A 26,946-nucleotide genomic window follows, 5' to 3' on the forward strand; every position below is an offset into this window, starting at 1 on the left:
ACCTGAGGGTCTAACGAATGGTTCTATTTGGCCAACTGTACCACTTTTCGAGTGTAATTTTTTCCAGTTCTGATATTCACTTAATTGTTGACCAATTCGAAAAGTAGAAATCAATTGATCGCACTAATTGTACGCCGTTAGCAAGAAATGAAAAAAAAACCCTTGATTGATTGAACGTTAATTTGTTGTAAACAAACTTTTTATTCATCTAATTAATATTCTAGTTTAAATTGTAAACATGTTCATTCATTAATTAATTTACAATTAATGTCTCTCACTCTGTAATTAGCTTTCAATGTCCCCATGAAATTGTAACAAAATTATTGATTAGTAATTGTTACGTCTGGGACGTTACCATGATGATGACCATGAATATCATGGTCATATCGTATTGATTGTTTAATTGTTGGAATATTCTAGAAACTTCTGAAGGTGATCATGATACACTGATCATGATCACCTTCTGTTATATAATGTAATACATTGTATTATTCATTCAGTCCATTTCTTCCTTAATCAACATCAACATTAAAGTTTGTATTATAAATTGTGATAAGATTATTATTGTTAATATTAGTTCATTTTTAAAGGTGAATTAAGATTATTCGATTCATTTGGCGACCCAGGCAGGATCTGCGGATCGAATTCGTAATTATTGTGATTTTATTTTGATAATAATTAACGTTGAGTTTTCGATATTGTTTTTTTTCACATTAAGTTTATAAGTGAAAATAATTTTGGTTGATCTAACTGATTGCGAATTCTCAGAGTTGATAGCTACAATTCAACTTCTTGGTAAGTCTATGATAATTTACATTCGAAAAATTGATTATATGGAATACCCTAAAACAGCTTATAGAGCAAGTTGGGGTATGAAGTTTACTTCAATTAATGTAATGAATTGAAATCATTCAGAAGATAATTCGATAAAATATTTGAGATTGACTATAAATTATAAAAAAAATAATAAGAGAAGAGTCAATCATGCAAAATAATCTCTTGTTGGAGCCAAGTCTAAATGTATATCGACTGAGTGGTGACAACGGTCAAGATATATCGAATGGTTTGAGAATTTCGAATTGAAACAATGGCCGTTAGTTGGGATGATGATGTTCGATTACAACGATTTCCAATGTTTATAACTGGCACGATCAAACTTTGGTATTTATCTTATGTCAAAAATAAAAATGTTGTCAACTACAGTACCATGAAAGAGATGTTACTTGGTGATTTCGTAAACCCAAATTACGTTCAATTGTTGGAGAATAAACTGTACCAAGGAAGACAACAGGAAAATCAGTCAGTTTTGTCTTTTATATTGGAACAAATTAAACTTTTTAAACGAATTAATGTTCAAGTGGATGAGAGGAAGGTTATAAGGTTGATCGTCCGAGGAATCAAGCCTGAAATTTCTCAATATTTTGCCCAATTCGAAATTAATTCGGTTCATGATTTACTCCAAAGAGCACAACGAGCTGAAATTACTCATCGACGAGCTAGTGATAGAAGTTATCAGAGCTCAGGTAACTCAATGGATGAGCTGGTGCAGGAGATAAATCAAATGGAAGCTAATATCGATAGATTAGCTTCTCAACTTAATTAATTAGTTTTATTGATAACTAGAAATTCGATTTAAAAGTAGGAGATGGTACTCAGTGGACTGGTTGTTGTGTCAACAGTCGCCTCCTCCTTATCCAACTCATTGCGCTATTGGTGGCAAGGGAGATGGTTCTTAAATTACGTGGCCGATGGATCCATGGGAATTTTATGTACCTAATTCTAGTTTCAATATAATTAATTATGTAATAATCAAGTTAATGGAGATCTTAATGCAATTTCTCATTCTAACTTGGATTAATGTTTATGAAAATTTTGAGAGAATTTGTTATTTGAATGAATTATTTGTAAATTAACATTACTAATGTTAATGTTACTATATTATATGTTATTTAATTGTTATTAATTGTATTAGCTGTTTTCTGCTTCTAACAGTAATCAAAAGATGACTTCTGAGGTGTTGAAGGATAAAAATGATAACTTCGTAAAGGTGGTAGGGATTGCCATCGATCAAATATTAACGCTGAAGAAAACGTTGAAACGACCTGCTCCAAAATCAGTCAAGGAAAAGATCGAAGGTAGGATAAAAGGTAATCAATTACTGATGAAATATGCATATTTTCGATGTTCAGAATTGAAGACGAAATCAACGGTAAATTTGATGAACAAGCCAAAATTTTGGAAAAAGCTCGTGCATGTTTATTAGAATTTGCTGCTTTATTTAATGTAATTAAATTTGATGTACCTGAAGATGTTCTTCTGTTTATAATTTCTGAACATAATCAAGTTTCTTGTAACTCTGAATATGTAAAGGATAATATTAAGTATGAATAATATTGTATTGGTGTTTTTGTCGCATTCGATGTGCTTATTAAATGCAAAAATTGTGCTTATAAATTAATCGATATCGTAACGAAAGAGAGACCTTTCGTCTAGAGGACGGGGGTAATGTAACAAAATTATTGATTAGTAATTGTTACGTCTGGGACGTTACCATGATGATGACCATGAATATCATGGTCATATCGTATTGATTGTTTAATTGTTGGAATATTCTAGAAACTTCTGAAGGTGATCATGATACACTGATCATGATCACCTTCGTTATATAATGTAATACATTGTATTATTCATTCAGTCCCACTTCCCTCTTCCCTTAATCAACATCAACATTAAAGTTTGTATTATAAATTGTGATAAGATTATTATTGTTAATATTAGTTCATTTTTAAAGGTGAATTAAGATTATTCGATTCAAAATTGATAATCAACAACAAACAATAATAAACCTTACGGGCTAAAAGTTACCAATGTAAAAATTTATTTATTTATTTCTCCATCCTTAATTGTGATTAATTACTAAGCAACATTGTCTTAATTATTAATGGGCATCAGTTAAGTTATTTACAAAGGTAAATTGTTACCTTGACGAAACGAGATTCAAACGTTATCATTATTATTATTACATCAGAATTTTAATCTTTGAACTGATAACTTTAAATTTCAAGGCCAATGATATTTTCTGATGTTTCATTTTATCATCAATTTAATCAGTGGATTTTAATTTATTAATCGTGGTGATGAAAAAGAGTTTCAATCAGTTGAGTTAAATCAGTTAAAGAGTAAAAACCAAATCTTATTCTCATTGATTAAGTTTGAGAAAATCATTGGAAGGAAGAAGAAACTTTTTTCCTTTCGATATTTTTGTTTTCGGATGAACTTTTTTTCTGCTACGAATTTGAATTCACCTAATCATCATGTCTATTAACAAGAAATTTTCTTCATCAATTGTAATTAGTTTATTCTGTTTAATTGTAATTGTTTCAACTCAAGGTAATTCATGTGATTCATTTGCTTAACTTATTGACGATTTGTGATCATTTGTGAGTTCGTAATTTTAATTATTCCATTTTGATTTGTATTTGAGAATAGGAACCAAACAGAAACAAAATTCTGACGATATTTTCACCAATTCAACTGAATCATGTGAATCTATTTTCAATGAAACAGCGGCTCTGGTTGAACCAGTTCTTTTGATTGGAAGTAAAAAGTTTCCCCTGACAATTGCTGAGATTGATGAACACTGCAAGTGAGTAAATTGTTCCCGAATTGTTTATAACATTGATTGAAAATTATTCTTCTAGTTGATAATATTTGTAAACTTTGTTACTTTCGAGAAAAACTAAACTCGAAACTTTCATGTTTCATGTTTCATGTTTATTATTATTTACACATTGATCGTAATCATCATGTTTCCGTCATGGAATAGAATCAATATTTACTTGAATAGATGAAAATCACATGGAGAAAGAGTTACATGCAGATGAAGTGAAGAATAAAAAAATTCTCTCTGAATAATAATAGTAATATGTTAATCTGATTCTCGAAAATTTTCAAATTGATCTTAAATCCTTGAGGGTAAAATCAGTTACTCCATTTTTGTGATCATGTTTCCTGTTGTGTTTTCTTCATCATCATCATCATCATCTCGATTTCTTTTTCATCATAATCATATTTCCTCTTACATTTTTTATCCCAAGACTTGGAACTGATGTTTACAAGAGAGTCAGAAAGTACGGTAAATGCTTACAGGGTTTAGCTCGTCAAACTTTACTCATTTATCTTCATGGCCTAAAGCGATTCATCCGAAGTATTTGTAACTCAACGAAAAAGAAACAAGGTAAATTGAAGATATTAATAGTCTGGATATAAGATTATCACTCTAACAATAGAGCTTGAAATGGATTAAATCTCTCTGTATTTATACATACTCTTTTCTCTTGATAATTTAGAGGCAATTGATGATTTAAGATGCGCTGATTCGAGGACACTTAAAGGTTGGAATAACTGTATGAACACCGTTAATCGACAGTTGAACTTCGTCGGTTTTAATTCCACCTCTGTTGGAGTTGTGGGTGACGTTTGTTGTATCTATTCAACGGTAATCGGGTGTCTCGAACGTTCAACTGGAACTATTCCCGGTTGTTCACCAAAGCGGATACTACAAGATTTTTCAAACATTCACTTTCACTTGTTCTTAAAGAGGTTATCGAACTGATCTGTTCAAAATATTCATCCGAATCAGATTGTATTGCAAATAATCCCGAGGGTTTGGCTAAGATTAAAGCCGCTGGATTAGCCGAAATTCCGGTCGAGGGAGCTTATCTGATCAGTCCACTTCTTAAGATTGTTAATAAATTGTCCGACGATTCTGATATTGGTAAAGAATAAATTATAATTTGTAATTTGTAAGATTTTGTTTTTTGTTCACAATTGCAGATCAATGATCAATTTTAAAAGTTAAATTAAAGTTCATTTTGCTATTTGCTTGAAAAATTTTTGGTCTTAATTGCTTTCAAGTTGAAACTTTAACCTCTAATTGTTAATAATATCATTAAGTTATCAAAGGCTGCGACTTAATCATGGCTGATGAATAAATATCATCATGATGATGAGGAAATGATGATGATAAATATTTCACCTCAAGGGTTTCCCATTTACTTTTTGATAATATGTTTAGTCTAGTTGGCAAAATTCATGGACAATTGGACAATATTAGTTAGATGATGTTAATTGTAGTCAATTTATTGGGACTTATAAATATGATTAGTGGAAGATTAAATATTGAAGTGTTAGCAGTAATCAACAAGGAACCAGAATCTTATTATCAACTAACTGATTCTCTTGATAATCAATTCAGAATAAGAAGTGAATAGAAACAGGAAAAAGCCCTCAGGGTCTCATAATAAGTAGTCGGTTAAATCAAGTTTCATCGAGCAATTGGAATTAATATTTTTACATCTCTAATTGGATACAATTGACTAAAGTGATGATCAATAATCAGAAAATTTATCGATTGACTTTGGACAATTAAAATGATCGAAAATGATTCCTACTAATTTGTGACACGAAAAAGACAAAGAAAAAGTTTCAATTATCATTATTTATAAATCATTAGAATCAGTCATCAGTTTTAATCACTTTCCTTGATCAGGAATAATTTGCTTTTCTCATGATATCACAATTAACTTAATCGTCGACAATCATTAAGTTAAAACAATGATAATCAACTTGATCTTTCAGATTTTCAGAATAGTTAAAAATAAAGTTGAATAACTGAGTCTAATCACGTTTTCTTTTCACAATATCAATCCAACAATCAGCTGATTTAATTGTTACTATTAATTGCTTGGAAAGTGATTAGATTGTTTCTTGATCAGACAGAAATTGAATTTAATTTAAATTAGTAAATAATTGCAAACATATGAAAGTAGATGTTGTTTTAATTAATTTGATTTGTCCATCGTGATTATTTCACAATTAAAGTTGATTAACAACTACAATCAAGGTTAATTAAAATGTTATCTGATTTTTTTTGTTCACATACAAGTTGTAACTTTGGTTACAATCATTTGATTGTTAACAATTTGATCATTTAATCACCAATTTGATAAGAATTTAAGAATTAATTTGAATTGTTTATCATTTGATTAGTTGATTAGTTGAATGTCCATTGTAAACCCTAATCAATATGATAATTATTATCTTAATCATCATTAGAAACCTTTAATTGTTATCATCTGTTTGGAGATTGATGTAAAATGTAAAAGTTAATTGTTGAAAATGAATTTTAAATGATTTCCAGAGATAATGATTGAATAATAATTGACGTTGATTGTTTATGTAAGTATATTAAATATCATCGTCTCTGAATTCATGGTAAATATGTGAATCCCCTTGGGGTAAATTGTACACTAATTGTTGGGAATTAACTTTCACTTTCTTCTCTGTGTTCAATTAGATTGTCATCATAAAGTTTACCATGAATATAAAAGGTTTTACAATCACAGTTAACTTGATTAGTTTGATTCTAACTTCAATCATCACAATTTAACTGGTAAATTGAAATTGTTGAAACACTTAAGTGACAATTGTAACAATCACAATGAGGACACAAAGTAGTTTATTAATTTTAATTGTGACAATTTCATTTTCTTTAATCACAATTACCAATGGTAAGGAAAAAAAAAGTTTTTCTTCTCGAAACTTAAAGTTGTTTAATTGTTTCCAATTATTATCTTAATTGTAGCCGCTGAGAAAAAGAAATCAACTAAATTAACTCAAGTTGATACATCATCAGAATGTGAATCGGCTTTGAATCAAACTGTAACAATCCTCGAACCCGCTATGTTGGTAGGAACGCAACCTTGGCCTATGACCATGGACGCGGTCACTAAACACTGCGAGTAAGTAAATCCAAGTATATTTAATGAGTACATGATTAATTATCGTTGATGAATGTTAATCAACCAGATTGGGAACTAAAGTTTACAAGAATGTCCGTCGATATGGTAAGTGTTTAAATGGACTTTCCCGACAAGCGGTCACAATTTTCCTTCGAGGATTGAAAAAATTCATGCAAAACATTTGCTTATCGAGCAAGAAAAAGATGGGTAAGTGTTAATTAGTTTTCCATTTTCTAAATTGTTCTTTTAATTACTAAATTAACTTGCTTTTTTTTGTGGAAAAACAGAAACAATTGAAATTTTAAAATGTGCTTCCAATGAAACAATGACCGGTTGGAGTAAATGTCTCAATACCGCTAATCAACAGCTCGATTTTACCGCTTCAAATGCCACCGATCCTGCGATGATCGGTAATATCTGCTGTACCTACTCCTCGTTGGTTGAATGTGTTTCCGTTTCCACCGGATCAAAGCCCGATTGCATTAAGCCAGGTCGTCAAGATACATCGACTTTCCTAGAATCATCATTGAGCTTAATTGTCAAAGATTTAACTGAATTACTTTGTGGCAATTACGCCACCAAAGAGGATTGTGATGCTCATAACGCTGGGAGAGCTGAATCATTGAAGTTAATTGCTGATGGTAAATATAAGGTCACTGGAGCCTTTTTATTGTCACCTTTAATTAAAGCAACAAAACAATTAGGTGAAATTCACGCTGATGACATTTAATTGCGACAATCAATTAATTTTCTGACAAACTTTTTTCTTTACCTTTATTATTATTAAACTATCTCTGTGTTTACCTTAGATTGTTGCAATTGACTGTATATTATCATTCTGATTTAAATTAAACCTTTAATTACATTTACTTTTGATTGGTGATTACTATTAACTGTATTAATAATTAATGATCCAAATTTAAAATGTTACTTTTTAAATTTTCCGCGAAAATTTTTAATTCCTTTGGATAATATCAAAATTTAAATACATAATTTATCTCGTTGATTTGGTTTAATGATGATAATTAAATCACCTTTATTAACCTGGACCTTTTTCTTGGGTTGGGATGACCATTGGTGGACAATGTTCACAGTAACCTGGTGACCCTTGTTCACCTGGATAACCTTGTGGCCCTGGAGGTCCAGGTCGGCCAGATTCACCGGTGGGTCCTAATTGGATTGGGATTTAATCAGTTGTTTAACTTTGATTGCTGTTTATTCAGACTTACCTTGGACACCAATTCCTGGTTGACCAGGAGGACCAGGATTACCTGGTGGGCCAATTGGTCCTTCAGTTGCGATTCCCTAGAAAATTTTGATTATGGAAAAAATTATTTCATCAAATTTTTTGCTTCTATTGATTATTTTCATCCAATTCAAATACATACATCGAGCCCACGATCACCTTTATCACCTTGGGAACCTTTTGGACCTTGGATACCAGGTAAACCAGGGTAACCTGAAATATTTTATTAGTTTATTAGAATTTCGTTTTTTTCATTCCTTTAATGGTTTACCTCTTTCTCCCTGTAATCCTGGTTGACCGGGTGGCCCTGAATCTCCTGGTCTACCTATTCTACCTCTTCCTGGTTTACCCTGTAAACCTTGTGGACCCGTTGGTCCTGGGGGTCCTTGGAGTCCTGGTGTTCCTGGTTCACCGGGAGGCCCAGGTTGCCCTGGTTCGCCCATGTTACGTTCAAGATTACTCTCAAATTCTGGTTGAAAATACAATTCCAATCAATTAGAGTAAATCCAACACAATGAAATTCAGATTGTGATCAAACCTTTAATTAACTCTAAGCAAATTTGTCGAACTCTTTCCTCGGTAATTGATTCAACTGATTGATTCCCGTTTTCCTCTGTGGTTACTAGTCCCGGTGGCCCTGGAGGGCCGACAGGACCAACAGGTCCGGAATCACCTTTCTCTCCCTGATTCAAATTGATAAATTAACCATTGGAATTGATAATTAATTAAACTTTTAGATTGAATATTAACCTTTTCGCCCGGTTGTCCAGCCTCCCCTGGTTGGCCAGTTGGTCCAACTGGTCCCATCTAATTGAATAAGTTATTAGATTATCATTAATAATAAATCGATGGAAAATTTTTATCAACTTACTAATCCATCTTTTCCTGGCTCACCAGAATCCCCTGGTTCTCCTGGTGAACCTTGATGAAGAAAAATTGGAATAAAAAAGATGATTTATTAATAATTCTTGAACTTCAAAGCTTAGTATTTGGATCTTTATTGTTTATGGTAGCGACTATTCAATGAATGGACTTGAAACTCGAGATTCATTAATCTGTTTGATTGTGAATTCATGAGAAATCCAGGAAATATCAGTAAAATTGTATTGAAATTTGAGAAAAATTCACATTCTCAAAATTTTTTGTTCATATTCATCTGATTTTTTATGTTCTTTTATCACAAAGAAACGATTTTTACTTTTGGAACATAAGAAAAATCCTGTAAATAGACTTACCTTTATCTCCCTTTTCGCCCCTTGATCCAAGTTCAGCTGGTAACCCAGGAGGACCAACATCGCCCTTGGGTCCCTCAGGGCCTGGCGACCCAGGAGAGCCCTGTGTCATTAAATTGAAGAGAAATGAATCAAAAACGATTGACATGAAACTGTCAAAGTGTCAAACTCACTGAATCTCCTTTATCACCAGTGAGTCCTGGTTCACCTGGGTAACCATTTTCACCTAATCATTGTTAACAATTAATAAGTTAGTCCATCTGAAAATCCCATCATGAGTAAATTACCTTTTATTCCGGGTGGACCAGCAATTCCGGTAAATCCAGTGTCCCCCTAAATCCCGAGTATCGATCCAGAGAAATACGACAATTTAATATCTCATTTTAACTGTTGAATTAAATTGAATTTAAATTTCTACCTTTTGACCTGGTTGACCTGGCGGTCCAGGTTCACCCATTTCCCCTTGATCTCCCTTTGATCCGTCAAATCCATTAGGTCCTTGAAGCCCTTGATCACCCTTCATACCCTGTAATTAAGTATGATACCCAATTAACTTCAATCTTTATCTTTGTTGATTTCGAGTAACTGATTAAAACTCACTGGGAGTCCTCGTAATCCAGGTTGACCCTGAGGGCAAGCACGACACTCATCTGGAATTGGGATGAACTTTGGAGGCTCAATTGTGTCCTAAAAAATTTATCATCAACAATTAACTTAAACAATTATATTCATCAATGAATTAAAAATCAACTAACCGGTAGTTCATCACAAGTTTCCTTTGCACCTAAAAGTAAAAAGTTGCGACAATCAGATAATTAAGATTGATGATCAAAATTAGTTAAATAATAAGAACTCACTTTGTGTAATATCACAATTAAGGACCATCCATTGAAGATCAATCTGTAAACAAAATGAATTAGTAAATTGCTACAATCAACATTATCTACCAGTTGACTTACAGGTACAGTTGTTGGTTCATCTGAAAATTTAGCGACAATTAAATTACCCTGATTGTCAATATTATCAATGGATGAAATTGATTGGTGACTATGTTCAAGACAATTATGATGCAGAGTAACTCGATTTTTCCTCAATGTCAGGCCAACTTTATGCCAAGAACCGTCGTTGGATGTTACATTGGTGAAAACGATTCGATCGGGAATTTTGGGTCCTTGATTAACCAACGATAATGACGATGGTAAAGTTAGTTCAAGTTTCCGTTGATAAGGAATAAATTTCAGGCACAATTGTAAAGATCCGGTGGAATCAGAGATTCGTATCAGATCCCATGATTCCGCTTTCGAGGGCCGCTGTCGAAATGAACAAACGAATGAAAATTCAGTGGGAATTCCGAAGGGGAACATTTTCCTTTGAAAGACAAAATTTTGCTCATTAGTTAATTGTTACAACTTTACGATTATCATCAACATAATATTGAACTTACTTCGTTTGTAAACTGAGGTCAGCTCGACGGGATAATCGATAAGCGGTCTGGAAATCGTTAGAACCTTTAACTTTTTTTATTCCAGGGAAATCGAAGCCATCAGAATTGTCCAAACCAAAATAACGGATAAAATCATAGGCCGGTAAATCGTTATGATCATTTTGATTGTGATTATTTACCGATGATAAACATGGTGAATTTGAACTTAATCCGATAACTTAAATTATTGAAACAATTAGTAAATTAATCGTGTTAATCTTTGGGATATAAATTAAAAAAAAAACTCACCGTTATTGGAAAATAATAATAGTCCAAGAAACTGAATCAAATAGTTAATCATATTGGTTAAATTTACTCTGATCAACTGATCATCTCACTGAATTAACTAAATGTTTCAGTTAAAGTTAACATGACAATTTAGGGAAATATTAACAACAATCAAGATTGATTAAAGTTCATCTTATTAATTGTCGTTGGTTAACAACCTCTTTTGTTGTTCAATATAAATTGTTTAACCTTTCAAGGAGAAATTAATTGTAATTGTAATTGTAATTGTGATTGTGATTAACGATTTAACATCTTATATACACATTGTCAACTGAGCTTTTTAATTATATAATTTATTGTTTGATCTTGTTAACAATTGTTGTACATAAGTGATTAGGGTAATTAGTTAATTGTTACGACCAATTCAATCAATTTTTTGTTACATTTTGATGATTAACTGATTGGCAGTTATTATTATTTCTGATTAAGTTAATTGTTGTGACCGAAAGTTTTTCGTCTGATTGATTATTCAATTGAATGAAATTGTACCACATTCAATTAGAAGTCGATTGAAGCAGCATAATCGACGCTTCCAAAGACCAACTAGAACATTTATCCCGAACAAGTTGAATGATTGTTCACTTTTGATTAGTCGAAGTGTTTGAATTCGAGCATTGTAAATTAGCCAGAGGGGACGACGATTGATTGACCAGGACATTCGTCGGAGAAAACGAATTGAACGGAAAAAGGTGTTCGATTTTCGAAGCGGTGATTCTGGGGGTAGATTGAGACGAAGTTTAATTATTTGGTACTGAGTTTGGGCCAATCGATGAAGTAAATCATATCTCCAATTGCGTAATGATGACAGTTGAATACATTGGGTAATTGTCGGTGTTGGTGATGTTACATTAGGAACTATTCGGGTTGATGGTGTTGGTGTTGATTCGGTTGGTGCTGGTGAGGGTTTTTCTGGTTCATTTGTTGATTCAGCTTCGGTCGATTGAGATGATGAGGGCTGAGTAGGTGTTGGAGCTGTGCTTCCTTCTGGTTCAGGTTTATTTGAGCTCATCGTTGTTGTTGATTGTGATTGATCTGTGCTTGTGGATGATGTTGTCATTTCGTTTGAATTATCAGTTGCTGTAACTGTAAATGTTGGATCAGTTGACGGTTTTGGTGGTAATTCTGATGAAGGTGGTAATGATGATCCATCTTGTGGTTCTGTGGGAGTCTCTGGTGGAGGTGATATGGTGACTGGTGGCTCAGTTGTTGAGTCTGGAGTTGTTGGTTCTTCGGTGAGTAGTGTTGTCGAATCAGGGGTTGATGGTTTTAAGGGTATTTCTGTTGACGAAGATGTAGCTGGAGGAACTGGTTGAGATTCGGTTGGATCAGATGGTGTCATAGTTGATGCTGGCTCTGGTTCTGATACTGAATCTGTGGATGAATCAGTTGGTCGAGCATCTGAAGTTTCACTTGTAGACTCTGATTCTGATTCTGGTTCTGATTCTGATTCTGATCCCGATTCCGATGTAGCTGAAAGCTCAGTTGGTGATGTTATTTCCGATTCTGTCTGTTCCGTAGGTACTTCTGAACTTACCTGGAGTTTTGTGGACAACTTAGACGGGATTTCTGTTGATGAAAAGGGAAAATTAGGCGGAGTTTCAACTGAAACTGTGGTCATCAGTGAGGAAGTTGGTAGATCAGAACTCTCCTCTTCGGGCATTGGTGTCTCAGTCGACTTTTCATACGGAGGTTCAATTTTCTCTGGTGTTGAAGGATTTTCAGTTTGACTTTCCGTTGTAACTGAATCAGTTGGACTAACACCAGAATCGCTTTTTGTAGTTGTTGAATCAGTTTCTATCCCTTCATCACTCTCATCTTCTGTCACAGGTATCACACTGACCCCAACACTTACAGTGGTCATTTGCTCATTTCCCTCTGGTGATGTCGATCCACCACTTTCACCATCTTCATCTTCATCTTCTTTATCACTTTCAGAAATTTGAGTTATCCCTTCATCCACCATGGAAGTTGTGGAACCCTCACCATCGCTCGTTGATGGGGTTACATTTTCCTTCTTATCTTCATCCGAATCAGAATCAGAATTATCTACAATTGTAGTCGGTTCATTTGTTGAACTAACGGTAATTAGGGTTGAAGGTAAACCACTTTCACTTGCTTCAGTTGAAGAATCAACTGATTTAATTGTTGTTGTTTTCCCTGATTCCTGGTAATCTGAATCAGTGGTGGCAACTTTATCTTCATCATCAATCTCCACCTTAGTGATCACAATTGTTGAAGGTTCTATTGATTCTTGATTAGGATCTTCGGTAACAGTTGATTGTTTCTCGGTGGTAATTAATTGTTTCAAAGTTGTCACTTCAGCTTCGGCTTCATCTTCACTTATTGTTGTTAATGTTTTAATTGTTGAACTTTCTGATTTACTTGTTGTTACTTCATCCTCAGTTTCACCAGAATTTGAATCAACTGAATCAACTGTCACAGTTAATTCAGTTGATCCGATCAGTTCAATATCAATATCATCCTTAATTGTGGTAACTGTACCAGTCACAACTGAAATATTGTCATGATCATAATTGTTTCCATCCTTAATTACAGTAATTTTATTTGATACTAATTTAATTTCATCAATTGAATCATTTAAATTGATTAAATCATTGGGGGTAATTGTTGTTACAGTTAAATCACTTTTAATTGTTGTTATCGGATTGAATTTACAGTTACATGAACGCTCAGTTGTTGCAATTGGAATCCAATCATTTGAATTATCATCACCTTGATTATCAACAATTAACACAGAAGATGATGAGTTAACACTTAATCCCAACGTTGAACCTTAATTGTAAACAAAGAGGTAACAATTAAAAATATTGAACATTGATCATAAGAAAATCAATTCTTACCTGAATGAAAAATAATTATCCAAATAAATTGTAACGAATTAACTTTAATTGTTGACAATTTCATTATTGATTCAATCACTTGTTAACCACCTTGTTAATCACAAGCAATTAGCAAATTGTCACTTGTAATCATATTTGATCCAATTCTTATCACTAATTAAGCTCAAGTTTTCATTCACACTAATTAACTGATTCATTTTTTTTCTGGGCAAATCCAACAATTTGATTATCCTAGTTAATCATCATCGTCATTATAATTGAATCAAAACACAATTAGTTAATTACTATTAATAAATTGAAATACGGGAGGAAATGAGCTCTTTAGCAATTGTTACCTTTTTGAACAAAAAAAAAGTTTCTTTTATCATATAATTGATACACTTTCATCTGAATTAAAGTTAATTAACAATCAACTAAATCATTTAAATAGTGACAATTAATTTGCTTTTCAATAAGATCCAAGAAAATCAATTGATAACTTAATTAGTTAATTGTTTGAAATCGTCTAGGTCCAAGGTGAAACTTTCCTAAACATTTTGTTTATTAATTATCGCTAATTGTTGGTTAGTGTTTAATTTAATTGAATTATTTAGATTAACAATTGACATTTTCGTTAAATTATATTACAAAGAAACTAAATTAACTCGCAATTAACTAGTACCATTAATTCAATGTCATCATTTGAATTTTACAAAGAAGGTAAAGTTTTTCCTTCAACAATTAAATTAAATTGTTGATTATATTTCTGTTGATCATTAAACATTATTATCATTAACCAAAAAAACTGAATACAATTTAATTTGATTAACGTTGGTTTGACAGAGGTCCATGTATTTGATTGCTATTTAATTCAGTTAAATTAACTAACCAGTTTGTTTTTGATGATAATCAAAATTGATAAACTTACCTAACTAGTTAGTTTGGTTTGTTTTAATTATAAACTTTTCAAATTGTGATTATGACAATTTACTGATTTAAGATAATATAATCTGCTAATCTAAGGTCATTAGATTTAATTTAGTTTAACAATTTAATCATTTATCTGGTTTATTTCCAAGTCTATCAATAGTAAATTTAATTGTAATGATAACCTTCAATCACGATGATAATTAACTGGAATTGATTGAGAGAAAGATGAATGGATAAGTTTATTATTAGAAGTTAATTTGATTCAATTGTGATTAATTGATTTACATTCAATTGATTCAATTTTCAGGTTTACGATAATTGAGTTAATTGAATTAATTGATTGACCGACAAAAAATTGAATCAATTGTTGGTTCACAATGAGAAGGAAGCAAATTATCATTAGAATTGATTCAAGATTAAGAGTATCGGAAGGTCGGACTTTTAGACTTCGGACTCATCAACGGCCGCTAATTTGACCGCAGTTTTGAGCAACGGCGACAATAAGAAGGCTCCATCAACACGGTAACTGGTATCGTCTCCGATGACCTTCAGTATGGACACACCTTTGGGATTATTAACATTACATTCCTCTTGGTTTGAATAACGGGAACAAATTAATTCCATGACATCTTTCATTACCAATGAGATCGACGATCGTAGGAAATTTGTTGTGTCCCGATTAGCGTCACAATCGGCCCTTGATTTAGTATTTGTGGTGACACAATCGAGCATCGATGAGTAGATACAGCAAACATTTCCAACCATTTCGATTCCCGTTGAATTGTCGGAAGCAAAGTCGAGCTGACGATTAGCCTGATATAAACACTTATTCCAACCTTTTAAACTGTCACTCGAAGCACATGAAAGTATATCGATTGTATCTAAAGAAAAAGTTTAAAAATAAATTGAAATTCGAAAGTTTTTTGTTCTAAATACTCGAAATTACTTGATTTCTTCGTGGGGTTCGAGCAGATACTCTTGATGAAGTTTTTCATTCCATGTAAGAAAACGTTCAGCGCTTGACGTGAAAGTCCACTGAGACATTTACCGTATTTCCTCATACTTTTATAAACTGTCGCTCCAAGACTGATAATACAAGAAAGAGAATATGAATTAAGGTGTGTCCAAGCGACAATTGACCACAAATACTTACTCACAATGCTTATTAACAGCGTCCATTGTCGTAGGCCATTCTGTACGATTAACAAGTAGCACGGGTTCAACCAGAGCGGCCGTTTGATTGAACAGTACATCGCACGAGCCCGTGGCGTTGTTTTCCAATTCATCAGGGATATTTGCTGGTTTCTTTTATCAGCAGCTAAATGTTGTCAGATTTTGAAGATAATCAGTTAATTGTTTACCTACAAGTGTAAAAAATTAAATGTCTATTTGTTTACTTACCCTGAATTGTTATGAAACCTGTGAAAATAATGAAAACGGTAAATAGGATAAGCTTCATATTGATTTTTAAATTGTTCCCAATGTTTAATCAACTTAATGTTTCCAATGTAAATAGACAAATATTCTGGCCCTTTGGGTTGAGTGGCCATTTATATACCAAAGGTAAACCATGATGGTGATCAAATTTAGTGATTAGTTGATTTAGTTTGATCAATTTTGAAGATAACGAAATTATTTCCTTTGGATTTAATTTTTTTTCACTCAATTTATACAGAAAACACCTCAGGCTGTTGGTGAAAAAGGTATTGATTAAATTGTTGTTTACTATTCTGTGTGTGTGTTGATTTAGTTTCAATTTTAGAGGTCAACTGGGTCATAATTGCAATTAATTAACTATCATCATCATTAGGCAATGGAAATGTTTGCAAAAGAAATGGATTAATTAAATGACCATGGAGATGGATTAAAGTTTATAATGTAAACTGAAACAATTGCTTAGGATGATTTAATTATTGGCTAATTAATATTCTGGTTGATTGAAAGTTTTTCATTAACTTGATTAGTTGATTGTTTTAAATTTTGTTTTCCATTGATAACTGAATTAACCAGAGTGAATCCATTTGTTTATTGTTAATTGTTGATTGTTCAATTGTTTTGACCTGGTCCTGATTAATTTAGAAACAAAAATTTGGGAAAGATAATTAGTTAATTGTTCATGAATTACGTGAAGTTTTAATATTTGTTAATTGTGTTAATTAAAAGGTGTAAGTGGGTAGGTAGTGATTAGTTGAAGAATTGAATTTAATTGTTGGCAAGAATTAAATTTAATGGCAGATTTATTTGGGTAACTTGATCAAAGGAGGAAAAACATATGAGTTAATTGTTGATTGTTAACAAATCATTTTTTAGTTCAACAATTAAAACTAATTGTGATTCTCTTTCCCTTTTATTATTACTAATTAGTCTGTCTTCCTTTGCTGTCTATTAATTAATTGCTAATTCCTCATCATCAACAATTAACCAGACAATTTTGTTCCTATTATGTTCATGCTTATCAATAGTTAAGAAGTTAATTTAATTTAATTTTTGTTTCTCTTTCTTTTTAATTAACTAATTGTTCATTTCTTTTAAACAATGTATTTGTCAATGTGGATTATAATTAATGTTATCTGATCTAAATTTAGTTTTCATCGGACTTTACAATCAAATTTAATTTAGATTTTCAATCTTATACATATTACATATTAACTTATATTAGGTTCTTACCATTGATTAACAATTTATTAACTAATGGGTAGATTAATGATCAAATTGTTTGCCGTTCATTGGTTATCATGGTTTCTTGGTTCACAATTAGTTAATTGCAACAATGAAGCTTTCGATGTACTTGGAAAGGCTTTAATTACGCGAATGATGAGAAACGACGAGATGGAATTCGCTCTCGAAATGATTAAGATCAAAATCGACGGTTTTCTAAATAAGGCCAATCTGTCGGTTCCGTGTTCACAATTCCGTCGATTATTTTCCGCTGAACTAGAAAAGGGATCTTTTTGGACATATAATTGTAAGTAGACTGGACCTTCGATTTATGGTCAATTCTTTAGCAATTAACTTTCTCGAATAGATTTTAATTGTGATCAACTTTTTTCTAGTATTAGATTCACAAGCCAAGATCCCGACGGGACTTTTCATGGGGAAAATGAGATTCATTGGATCATATGATCAATGTTTACAATTAAATGTTGACCTTCGTCCATATAAATCTAAATATTCTGGTCTACCAGATACAATGACCACCCGTTATTGTCACTTACGGATTCCACTTCAAAAGTTAATGAACAATGTGCCCACTGAAATATTGAAATTGAAACAATTACCTCAATTCAAACAATTGCAGGTAAAATGTAATCAATTGTAATCGATTAACTTAACAATTAATCTATTGTTATTTTGTTTACTTTGATTCTTTATCAAAATCAGACCTCAGAATTAACTAATTTACGATCGTTAATTAGTGATTCAAATGCTGATCTAATGGATCCCGATATTCACATTTGTCTACCATCAACATGTACTAACGACGATATCAGCTCGATAATATCAACACTTAAAGGAGGTAAGAAAATCTAATTGGCAACAATTAACTTTCGTATTCTAACAATTTATTTACTAAGCAATTCAAATTGGCAAGACAATTCCTACGGAAATAAATAACTGTGATGATGGTTCATCGCCTCCTTGGGATGATTATGAGATTATCATTCTGTAAGTTGATCGTTGGAATGAGAAATTAGTTAATCGTTGGAAAAGATTAATTTTAATTGTATTATATTTGTAATCCTGGTTCTCAGAGGTTTCTTATTACTAATTGTTTGGATTGTATTGTTTGGCTCAATAATGGATTGGTATCATTCAAAGTACAAAATGAAACCTAAATTTAAGTTGATCAGTCTAACAATCAATTTCTCAGTGATTAAAAATGGTTCGAGTTTATTAAATACCAAAGAATCGGCTAATTCAATTTCGTGTCTTCATGGACTCAAAGCGATCTCAATGTTTTTCATTTTCCTTGGACATTATGGTTTAGCTCTGATGGCGAGTTTTGCAGGTAAATTGGTTGACAATTTAAGGAAGGAAAATTAATCAATCAATTGTTCTCTCTCATTTTTCTTCTATCAGTTGATACAATGGAACTTGATAGTCGAGCCAAAGAGTTCTGGACACAGATCGTTGTTAACTCTTCGGCTTGGGTTGACACTTTTTTCGTTATCAGGTAAACTTTTTTGGTCGATCTTTGTTTCACCTCAGTTACTTTGGAATTAATTATGATTCGGCAATTTAGTGGCCTTTTAGTTTCTTATCATATTCTAGACAAGGCTGGATCTTATTCTGCTCGATTCAAAGGGAAATCACGAAGAGAACAGATCAAAATGGCCTTTGATTACCTTCTTAATGCTTACATTTACCGTTATTTAAGGTAATCTTTTTGTTCTTGTTTCAAACTTTTCCTTTATAATCAAAATTGTTACATTTTAATGATCAACTTTGATTAATTAATCTCTCTTATCTCAAGATTAGCTGTTCCCATGATAATTGTCCTTCTTTTGTCAATAATTTGGAAGCGATTCGGCTCTGGACCTAATTGGTATCTCTGGTCACAAGAAATTACCGATACCTGTTCTAGAGATTGGTGGAAATTATTATTATTTGTAAATAATTTCTTCTCACAGAATATGGTTGGATTCGAGGTAAGTTCTAAATAGTTCGATCGATTTAATCATATTCATAATAATCAATGTCGTTTCCAGTGTTTAGGTCCAGTTTGGTACATTGCCAATGATTTTCAGTTCTATCTTTTAGCTCCGTTCATTTCCTTGTTAATCCTCACAAGGTAAATCATTTAATCCACTTTGCGATGAAAAGTTCTAATTCAATTTCGAACCTTTTAGACAACGATGGTTAAGTTGGACTATTCTAATATTGACCACAATTGGATCCATGATAATTACTGGACTAATTATCGAAGAGAAAGATTTAACACCGACAATTGTTTGGCACCCGAAAATGGTCAACGGTTATTATACTCACGTTTATATTAAACCTTGGTGTCGAATCGGTGCTTATTGTATTGGCCTTGGTCTTGGCGATATTTTGATTTTAACCAAAAGAAATCTAAAAATAAACAAGGTAAATTAATTTACCTGTAATTGGACTAATAATTAATTTTTCTTTCTGCTTGTTAATTGCTCTTAGACACTTAATATTAGTTTGTGGATACTTTCAATTGCTGTTTTGTTGGCTATTCTTTTGATGCCTTATCGTTTCAATTCATATGATTTTGATAAAATGGAGGCGATTATCTATGGGTCACTTCATCGTCCAGTTTGGGCGATGGCTATTTCCTGGATTATATTTTCAATCACTACCGGAAATGCTCCGGTTGTTGATAAAATATTGTCTTGGTCATTTTTGGTCATCTTATCAAGATTAACTTATGGAGCTTATTTAACTCAATATATTGTTTATTCAAATTTGATCCTTGCTAATAGGGTTTATTTAGATGCAACTACTTCACTTGGTGTAAGTTGATTGTTGTTAATTGTTGGTAATAATTGATTAGTATTGTTTTCCCTCTTTTTTTGCTAATAGCTCGCTCTGTTTTCTGGTAATTATATTCTTGGTTATGCTTCGGCTGTGATTCTAGCGCTTATGGTTGAATATCCAACGAAAAATTTCCTGGAAGAATGGTCAAGATCTCGAATGGGTGTTTCATCGACGGCAATTAAAGTTAATCAAGCAAATGGTTATGCTTTTACTGGAGATGTTAAATTAACTGCGGTCAATAAATCATCTGAAAGTGAAATGGTTAACAAACAGGGAGAGAAGCAATTAGATTGTTGAAAATGTCAAAACCATTTAGAGGGAATCAGTTACAATTATTGATCCTTTCTCAAAATAATTGTCTAATAACTGAATTAAAACAATAAATTACAGTTAATATCTTTTCATTTTTGTATATTTTTCGTCCAAAATGTAATATTTACAAGGAAAACTCTGGTTTTAAATTTTTTTTCCTCTCAAATTAATTGGTAGCAATTAATCTAATTTAATATTAGAATACAAAAAGTCTATAACGGTAATTTGTTCAGCTAATTTGTTGATTCTGTTCATATGTCGTTTAGTATATGATAAAAATCCTTCAACAATTTCCTTTGATTCGGATAAATTAAGGATCCCTTCTGGTCCAAGGAGGTTTAATGTTACTCTAAAAATTGATTGAGCTGCTTCACTATTTTTACTATTGGTATTCCAGTTAATTGCGTATTTAATTAACGATATTAGTTGATCTTCTCGTAGTCCTTTTAATGACGATTCAAGGATTTGTAATTTATTTTCATCAGGGCTGAAAAGTATCTCCTTGATAATGTTTAAAGCTCGGAAAGGTTGATCCAGTTTAATTGCTAATTTCAATGCTTTGGTCCATTTTCGTTGTTGAATGTAATTCATTAATTGCTGCTCATTAGCGATAAATAATTCATCCTTTTTAGCGGCTTCTTCAATCTTTTCAACTGTATCATCTTTCCATACGATCAACTGTGAATCTTCACCGCCACTAATCATTAATTGTTCATCACTGTTGATTGTTAGAGCCCAAATTTTGGCTGTGTGACCGTCTAAGGTTGTTGAACATTCACCTGATTTAACTGTCCAAAGTTTGAGGTTACCATCAGATGAACTGGAAATTATCTGAAGACCTTTGTTGACGAAAACAAAATTCAATACAGATGATTCGTGACTTTGAAGTGTCTTCAAACAACTGAAATCGTTTAGAGACCAGATTTTAATCGTAGTATCAGCTGATCCGGTGGCAACAATTGAATCGACCGGTGAGAAAGAGATTGACCATATGCCCCTGCGATGACCTTTCAAGGTACCAACAAGACTTAATTTGCTATCGAATGACCAAATCTTTGCCGTTTTGTCTTGTGAACAAGAGGCTAAAAGTTGATCGTTAGGCGAAACTGCGATAGCGTTAATATCACCATCATGGGCTTTTACAGTTTCCAGAGTGGAAAGAGCTTCTTCAGAGTCATCGTCGATCTTTATCTTGTTTGGAAGTTTCCAAACTTTCATGGTTGTATCTTCGGATCCAGAGAAAAGCCACTTGGTTGATTTGTTTGGAACACCGATAGATATAACTGACATGGAATGACCACTGGCGATGTATAAACATTTTGCTGACATTGTAATTGGATTAAATTCCCAGAGACGAATGTCATTGTCTTTCGATGAGCTTGCGAAAAGCGTCTTGGCCAGTGGATAAACTTGAACTGAAAGGACGTTCGAAGTGTGTCCTTTTATTATAAATGATTCCATTGTTTCGAGATTAAATAAAAACATATTCGGTGAATTCGTAGCTACTACAATGTGCTTCTCTTCTGATCCAACGAATTTAATGTCTGTCACTTGATCGATAAATCCTATCGATTGTCGAACCAAATTAAACTCAGCCAGATTATAGAATAAAATATTTCGTTCAAATGAGACAACAATTAATTTAGATAGATCAGGATGAAGTAAACATTGGATAATAAATTCATTTGGTTGTTGATCATCATTATCGGTTGACTCCTTTGTTTTTCCTGTTATTGAATTAATCTGAGTGAATACACAGCTACCAGTGCTAGTGTCCCAACCCTTGACGACACCTTTAGGTCCACCGGTAAGGAAAATTTTTCCCTTACTCTTTTTTACATCAAGAAAACCCGTTTCAGTGCCATGAGGAAGTAAAACCATTGATTCAACAGCTTCGAAAAGAGGAATCTTACGAAGTGATATTCCATCGTCAATAGACCAAACAATTGCCAACATATCACGACTTGCAGTTATAACGATATCTTTATCATCTTGTGAATAAAATTGTATCCCAATGACTCGACTACAATGGCCTTCGAGACGGGCAATCAGTTCACTATCTTCCAATCTCCATATATTAACACAATAATCTAGATCACCCGAAGCACTGATCATCTTGGTTCCTGATGGGTTGGTGTAAAATTGAATACAGGAAATGATACCTCGACATCCTTTCAAATGATGAGTACAATATTGTTTAATTACATCCCAAACCTTAACAATTGTATCACCGGAACCAGAAGCTAAGAGATCACCTTTTCCTCCACCATCAATGGCTAAAGTAGAAACTGGACCAGTATGAAGACTTTTCCATGTTCTTTTCAAGTTGGCACCCTCACTATTCCAAGTCCATTCTTTAAGAAGACCACTACGATAAGCAGCAAATACTTTGTCCACTCCATCATGATGACCAGTGACAAAATCAATCACTTCATCTTCAACATCTTCAGAAATTTTCTCTCTAATACTGGCAACCTCAGTTCCATCAGAAACAGAAGATATTTTAATTGTATCACCAGTAGATGTTAAAATATGATCACCAGAATCATCAATCTACAAAGAAACAAATTAAAACAAACCAAAAGTCAAAAATGGATCAACAATTAACAAACAAACAAAAAACCAAACAATCAAAATCACTTACCCTAAGGTAACCATGAGTGAATGAAGCTTGGATCCGATGTTGAACCTTAAAACTAGAAAAATGAAAACCCAACAATTAATCAACAGTCATCAACTTAATTACCCCCTTAACTTACCTTTCTTTTAAATTAATCTTCATAGTTAATTATTACAAATCAAGAGAATTAATTGTAAACAACATTAGTGGAAAAAGAAAAACAATTTAAAAAAGATACACGTTTTCGCGAATGAGTCACTCGTTTCCATGGAAATTGTGTAAATAGAAATTTTTTTTTCTTCTGGACAGAGAACCAGATTTTAGAATTTGTCACTTTTAAATTGATTTTATTTCCTTATGAACCTTTAATTGTGATTAAATCTAATTGAATTTATTTTAATCGTGTCGAAATCTAGATGACCAATATGATTAAAAGCGATTCCAATACTCATGGGCCTTTGATGCTGTAAGTATGAAACAAGAATCATTTTGTGTTTTTCTTGGTAAAATTTTCATTTGCTTTTTTTTCTTGATTTGATTGTTATTTTTTTCTCAATCTCTTTAATTGTTGATTGTTAATTCATGACTTATCTTGTATTATTTACTATGTATTTTGTGTTGTAATTTATATTTGAGGTTGAATTTTATTCTATTCTATTTTATTTTCTTTCTCTTTTTCTTTTAGCATCACTGGAACTGACAGATTTTATATCCATCCAATTGGTAATGATACCGAGCTAATGGTTGTTGATAGGATCTCTCATAATGTAGGTCTTGAGACTAATACTGGACAATTAAATGTCGAAGGGATGTTTAGCCGACAGATTCAAGGTATTCTTGGGATAGTTAATCTTCTTGCTGGTCCTTATTTGGTTGTTATCACTCGATCGGTTAAAATTGGTGAAATTTACAATCAACCAGTTTATCGGATTGAAGATACTGATGTTATCTCTTACACTCGTAATACCCTCCATTTAACTGAGGAACAGGTTAATTATAATAATTCTTACCTTAATATGGTTAAATGTGTCCTCCAAACTCCGTATTTTTATTTCTCGTACTCTTACGATCTCACCCATTCTCTTCAACGATTGTACAATTTTGGACCAGATTTCATCAAAACCTCTTTGTTTGAAAGAGTAAGTTCATCGAAAATTAAGATTTCTAATCCATTCATCATGGTTAAATTGTTGATTCTATCTAATTGTTACATTTTCAGGCTGAGCAAAAGTTTCTATGGAATCACCATTTGATGAAACCTCTTCTCATTCAACCGGAGCTTTCTAAATATTGTTTACCCTTGATGCATGGATGTAAGTATTATAATAGATATTAAGATTTACCATTAATCATCAATCAGGAGTGATTCTTATATAATTTTGACTGTCAATTATTTGGTCTTATTAGAGTTTAAAGTAATAATAATAATGATCAATCTCTCTACCAAACAAGCAAGGAAAATAAGGTCCCTTCAACATCCGATTGATTAACCTTGTATTCATTGAACTTTTCTCGGTGTTGAAACCATTTCGAAAGACGAGAAAAAAAAACCCTCGAACCTTGAAAATTTTCACTCCTTCCTTTTACCATTTAGATTAGATATTTGTATTTTCTTTTGTTGATTTTCTTTGTTCTCTCTGTTTAGTTATCAATATAAGTTCGGTTGTTCTGAATAGGAAAGTTTTCCATTGGATTGTTATTTCACGACGAAGTAACCACAGAGCTGGAACTCGATTATTCTGTCGTGGTGCTGATCTCCAGGGGAATGTTGCTAATTTCGTTGAAACGGAACAGATCGTTGAATGGGAAAACAATCGTGGAAGTCATGTTCAAATTCGTGGCTCTATACCATTGGTATGGCAACAATATCCAAACCTACGATACAAACCTCAACCTGTAATTGTTTCCAATCAAATGCAACAAGAAGTAATCACAAAGCACATTGAAAGTCTTCTTATGACTTATGGTAAAACCGTTTTAGTCAATCTGATCGATTTAAAGGGAACCGAACTTGCCCTGGAGCGAAATTTACGAGTTGCCTGTGAGAGTTTAAACAATCCTATGGTTCGATATGAGCATTTTGAGTTCCATCGGGAATGTGGTAAAATGCGATGGGATCGACTTAATATTCTAATGGAACGATTATCCCAAGAGCAAAAAGAATTCGGTTATTTTCTCCTTCTCTCTGATGGAACCGTTCAATCTCAACAAGAAGGAATTTTCCGTACCAATTGTATCGACAGTTTGGATCGAACCAATGTAGTCCAAAGTTTAATCGCCAAGAAAATTTGGCTGATCTTTTACTTCGCTTTGGAATCATCAGTCATGGTGATCGTATCGAAGATCATACTACTCTTTACAGTTTATTTCGAAATGGTGAATAGAATTAGATAATTTTTTTCTTTGACCAATATTATTTTTCGATCAATTCGATTTTATTGATTTCTCTTTTCTAATCAAATAGTTTGGGCTGATAATGCTGATATTTGTAGCATTGAATATGCTGGAACGGGAGCTCTTAAAACTGATTACACTCGAACTGGAAAACGAACTCAAGTGGGTCTAATTCGTGATGGAATCAACTCTCTCATCAGATATTATAAGAATAATTTTACCGATGGATTCCGACAGGTAAGTTTGATGATTGAATCAGTAATTTACCAGAATTTAATTCATTACCCTAAACCTAGGACGCTATCGATTTATTTCTCGGGCGATATATGATCAATGAAAACGAGGGTAAATCTTCACCAAGTCCATTGAAAGCGAGAAAAGATTGGAAATATTTAGCAGTAAGTTAACTTTTCGACTGAATTTCATTTCAATTCTCACCACAATTTATCAATTAATTTCTTTAGTTACCATGTATGTTCCTTGGGTCAACTGCTATGTTTTTCTTTAGTCTATTCATTCCAACTGGTAAGTCTAACAAACTACAAGACGATTAAATCGTAATTAACTGAGATTCTTATTGATTTAACTTACAGAACATTCAACAATCACCTTGATGTACCTGCTATTTTGGGCGACAATGATTGCTCTAAGTGCGACCGTAATTGTTTTCTATGGGACTGAGTTTGTTGACGTTCCGAGATTATGTCCAATTAAACGAAACGAAGCAAACAATTGACTAGAGATTGCGTGACAATTAACACCAAGGGTGGAAACGTAATCATCTTGATCAATGTGAAAAAGCAAAAGATGAAACCAAATGATAAAAATGATTGAATTGACATTCAAAGTTATATAATTTATATAATAAATTATGTTCATAATTTAAAATTTCGGCTTAAAAATTAGACTTTGCATCAATTGTAATCATCAAACAATTACAATACACATTCAAAGCTATAATTTAAAGGACATTCATTAGAAATTCATTAAATTGAAACAATGAATCAAAAGGTTAATCAATGGAGCAAAAACGTTAAAGATTGATGTTAATTGATTTAACTTCTCTCTATTGACAGTTACTTTCACTCATTAATAGATCACAATCATTAAAGTAATTAACTGGTCCAGTAAATAGAAAATATTAGAAACAAATCTAATCATTGGTTATGCTAAAGTGCAAAAGGAAAACATTATGATTGATATTTAATTTACTCTTTACAATTAATTTCGCATCTCAAGCGAATCAATGATTAAGTTGATTGATTGGAAAATCGATTAATGCTGGTGTGATGC

The 26,946-nt window shown here is 32.5% G+C and overlaps 7 protein-coding genes and 1 pseudogene across 7 annotated transcripts; 4 read left to right on the plus strand and 4 right to left on the minus strand.

Annotated features, from left to right (window-relative positions):
- The first annotated feature begins 3,231 nt into the window (after positions 1 to 3,231).
- On the plus strand, positions 3,232 to 4,893 carry LOC128397474 (uncharacterized; annotated as a pseudogene).
- A 1,522-nt stretch (positions 4,894 to 6,415) lies between these two features.
- LOC128397475 (uncharacterized) lies at positions 6,416 to 7,672 on the plus strand. Its single transcript, XM_053358204.1, has 4 exons — positions 6,416 to 6,572; positions 6,647 to 6,803; positions 6,871 to 7,010; positions 7,091 to 7,672. Exons 1-4 carry the CDS (start codon positions 6,503 to 6,505, stop codon positions 7,531 to 7,533), a joined length of 810 nt encoding a protein of 269 aa, XP_053214179.1. The 5' UTR covers positions 6,416 to 6,502; the 3' UTR covers positions 7,534 to 7,672.
- A 58-nt stretch (positions 7,673 to 7,730) lies between these two features.
- On the minus strand, positions 7,731 to 11,165 carry LOC128397473 (collagen alpha-2(IX) chain-like). The gene is made up of 17 exons (XM_053358203.1): positions 11,014 to 11,165; positions 10,726 to 10,942; positions 10,241 to 10,649; positions 10,139 to 10,181; positions 10,037 to 10,065; positions 9,882 to 9,968; positions 9,700 to 9,807; positions 9,569 to 9,614; positions 9,455 to 9,507; positions 9,285 to 9,384; positions 8,921 to 8,970; positions 8,800 to 8,856; positions 8,588 to 8,732; positions 8,321 to 8,518; positions 8,192 to 8,262; positions 8,033 to 8,108; positions 7,731 to 7,973 (listed from the first exon to the last, which is right to left on the minus strand). The coding sequence occupies exons 1-17, from the start codon at positions 11,063 to 11,065 to the stop codon at positions 7,843 to 7,845; spliced, it is 1,872 nt and encodes a 623-aa protein (XP_053214178.1). The 5' UTR covers positions 11,066 to 11,165; the 3' UTR covers positions 7,731 to 7,842.
- Positions 11,166 to 11,324: 159 nt separating this feature from the next.
- Positions 11,325 to 14,241, minus strand: LOC128397472 (uncharacterized). Its single transcript, XM_053358201.1, has 2 exons — positions 13,914 to 14,241; positions 11,325 to 13,845 (listed from the first exon to the last, which is right to left on the minus strand). The coding sequence occupies exons 1-2, from the start codon at positions 13,975 to 13,977 to the stop codon at positions 11,522 to 11,524; spliced, it is 2,388 nt and encodes a 795-aa protein (XP_053214176.1). The 5' UTR covers positions 13,978 to 14,241; the 3' UTR covers positions 11,325 to 11,521.
- An 815-nt stretch (positions 14,242 to 15,056) lies between these two features.
- On the minus strand, positions 15,057 to 16,121 carry LOC128397476 (uncharacterized). The gene is made up of 3 exons (XM_053358205.1): positions 15,976 to 16,121; positions 15,769 to 15,908; positions 15,057 to 15,703 (listed from the first exon to the last, which is right to left on the minus strand). Exons 1-3 carry the CDS (start codon positions 15,999 to 16,001, stop codon positions 15,264 to 15,266), a joined length of 606 nt encoding a protein of 201 aa, XP_053214180.1. The 5' UTR covers positions 16,002 to 16,121; the 3' UTR covers positions 15,057 to 15,263.
- A 1,138-nt stretch (positions 16,122 to 17,259) lies between these two features.
- LOC128397581 (nose resistant to fluoxetine protein 6-like) lies at positions 17,260 to 20,729 on the plus strand. Its single transcript, XM_053358318.1, has 12 exons — positions 17,260 to 17,787; positions 17,876 to 18,120; positions 18,204 to 18,339; positions 18,398 to 18,488; positions 18,575 to 18,831; positions 18,903 to 18,996; positions 19,066 to 19,200; positions 19,297 to 19,471; positions 19,532 to 19,614; positions 19,673 to 19,910; positions 19,977 to 20,303; positions 20,373 to 20,729. Exons 1-12 carry the CDS (start codon positions 17,514 to 17,516, stop codon positions 20,622 to 20,624), a joined length of 2,307 nt encoding a protein of 768 aa, XP_053214293.1. The 5' UTR covers positions 17,260 to 17,513; the 3' UTR covers positions 20,625 to 20,729.
- LOC128397580 (transducin beta-like protein 3) lies at positions 20,712 to 23,530 on the minus strand. Its single transcript, XM_053358317.1, has 3 exons — positions 23,399 to 23,530; positions 23,284 to 23,335; positions 20,712 to 23,192 (listed from the first exon to the last, which is right to left on the minus strand). The coding sequence occupies exons 1-3, from the start codon at positions 23,419 to 23,421 to the stop codon at positions 20,820 to 20,822; spliced, it is 2,448 nt and encodes an 815-aa protein (XP_053214292.1). The 5' UTR covers positions 23,422 to 23,530; the 3' UTR covers positions 20,712 to 20,819.
- Positions 23,531 to 23,552: 22 nt separating this feature from the next.
- LOC128397582 (phosphatidylinositol-3-phosphatase SAC1-like) lies at positions 23,553 to 26,541 on the plus strand. The gene is given in 9 exon segments (XM_053358319.1): positions 23,553 to 23,725; positions 23,945 to 24,398; positions 24,479 to 24,572; positions 24,905 to 25,540; positions 25,543 to 25,635; positions 25,724 to 25,890; positions 25,950 to 26,051; positions 26,118 to 26,178; positions 26,247 to 26,541. Coding segments are annotated over 9 exon segments (1,800 nt in total). The 5' UTR covers positions 23,553 to 23,675; the 3' UTR covers positions 26,390 to 26,541.
- Positions 26,542 to 26,946: the final 405 nt, after the last annotated feature.

This window comes from Panonychus citri, unplaced genomic scaffold (genome assembly GCF_014898815.1).
Source record: "Panonychus citri isolate SS breed McGregor unplaced genomic scaffold, ASM1489881v1 Contig00033, whole genome shotgun sequence".
Lineage (NCBI taxonomy): Eukaryota > Metazoa > Arthropoda > Arachnida > Trombidiformes > Tetranychidae > Panonychus > Panonychus citri.

Bases quoted from the DNA above. Each gene is read 5' to 3' on its own strand.
- LOC128397475 (XM_053358204.1), top strand. From the start codon at position 6,503: ATGAGGACACAAAGTAGTTTATTAATTTTAATTGTGACAATTTCATTT. The intron at 6,573-6,646 runs GTAAGGAAAAAA...TCTTAATTGTAG, and splicing joins TTTAATCACAATTACCAATG to CCGCTGAGAAAAAGAAATCA. The intron at 6,804-6,870 runs GTAAGTAAATCC...TTAATCAACCAG, and splicing joins GCGGTCACTAAACACTGCGA to ATTGGGAACTAAAGTTTACA.
- LOC128397473 (XM_053358203.1), bottom strand. From the start codon at position 11,065: ATGATTAACTATTTGATTCAGTTTCTTGGACTATTATTATTTTCCAAT. The intron at 9,615-9,699 runs GTAGAAATTTAA...CTCGGGATTTAG, and splicing joins CAGGTCAACCAGGTCAAAAG to GGGGACACTGGATTTACCGG. The intron at 8,733-8,799 runs GTTAATATTCAA...AATTTGAATCAG, and splicing joins CTGGACAACCGGGCGAAAAG to GGAGAGAAAGGTGATTCCGG.
- LOC128397472 (XM_053358201.1), bottom strand. From the start codon at position 13,977: ATGAAATTGTCAACAATTAAAGTTAATTCGTTACAATTTATTTGGATA. The intron at 13,846-13,913 runs GTAAGAATTGAT...TTTACAATTAAG, and splicing joins GATAATTATTTTTCATTCAG to GTTCAACGTTGGGATTAAGT.
- LOC128397476 (XM_053358205.1), bottom strand. From the start codon at position 16,001: ATGGACGCTGTTAATAAGCATTGTGA. The intron at 15,909-15,975 runs GTAAGTATTTGT...TTGTATTATCAG, and splicing joins GCTGTTAATAAGCATTGTGA to TCTTGGAGCGACAGTTTATA. The intron at 15,704-15,768 runs GTAATTTCGAGT...CTTTTTCTTTAG, and splicing joins GAACCCCACGAAGAAATCAA to ATACAATCGATATACTTTCA.
- LOC128397581 (XM_053358318.1), top strand. From the start codon at position 17,514: ATGGGTAGATTAATGATCAAATTGTTTGCCGTTCATTGGTTATCATGG. The intron at 18,489-18,574 runs GTAAGTTGATCG...CCTGGTTCTCAG, and splicing joins GATTATGAGATTATCATTCT to AGGTTTCTTATTACTAATTG. The intron at 18,997-19,065 runs GTAAACTTTTTT...TCGGCAATTTAG, and splicing joins GACACTTTTTTCGTTATCAG to TGGCCTTTTAGTTTCTTATC.
- LOC128397580 (XM_053358317.1), bottom strand. From the start codon at position 23,421: ATGAAGATTAATTTAAAAGAAAG. The intron at 23,336-23,398 runs GTAAGTTAAGGG...TCATTTTTCTAG, and splicing joins AAGATTAATTTAAAAGAAAG to TTTTAAGGTTCAACATCGGA. The intron at 23,193-23,283 runs GTAAGTGATTTT...GTTTCTTTGTAG, and splicing joins TCACTCATGGTTACCTTAGG to ATTGATGATTCTGGTGATCA.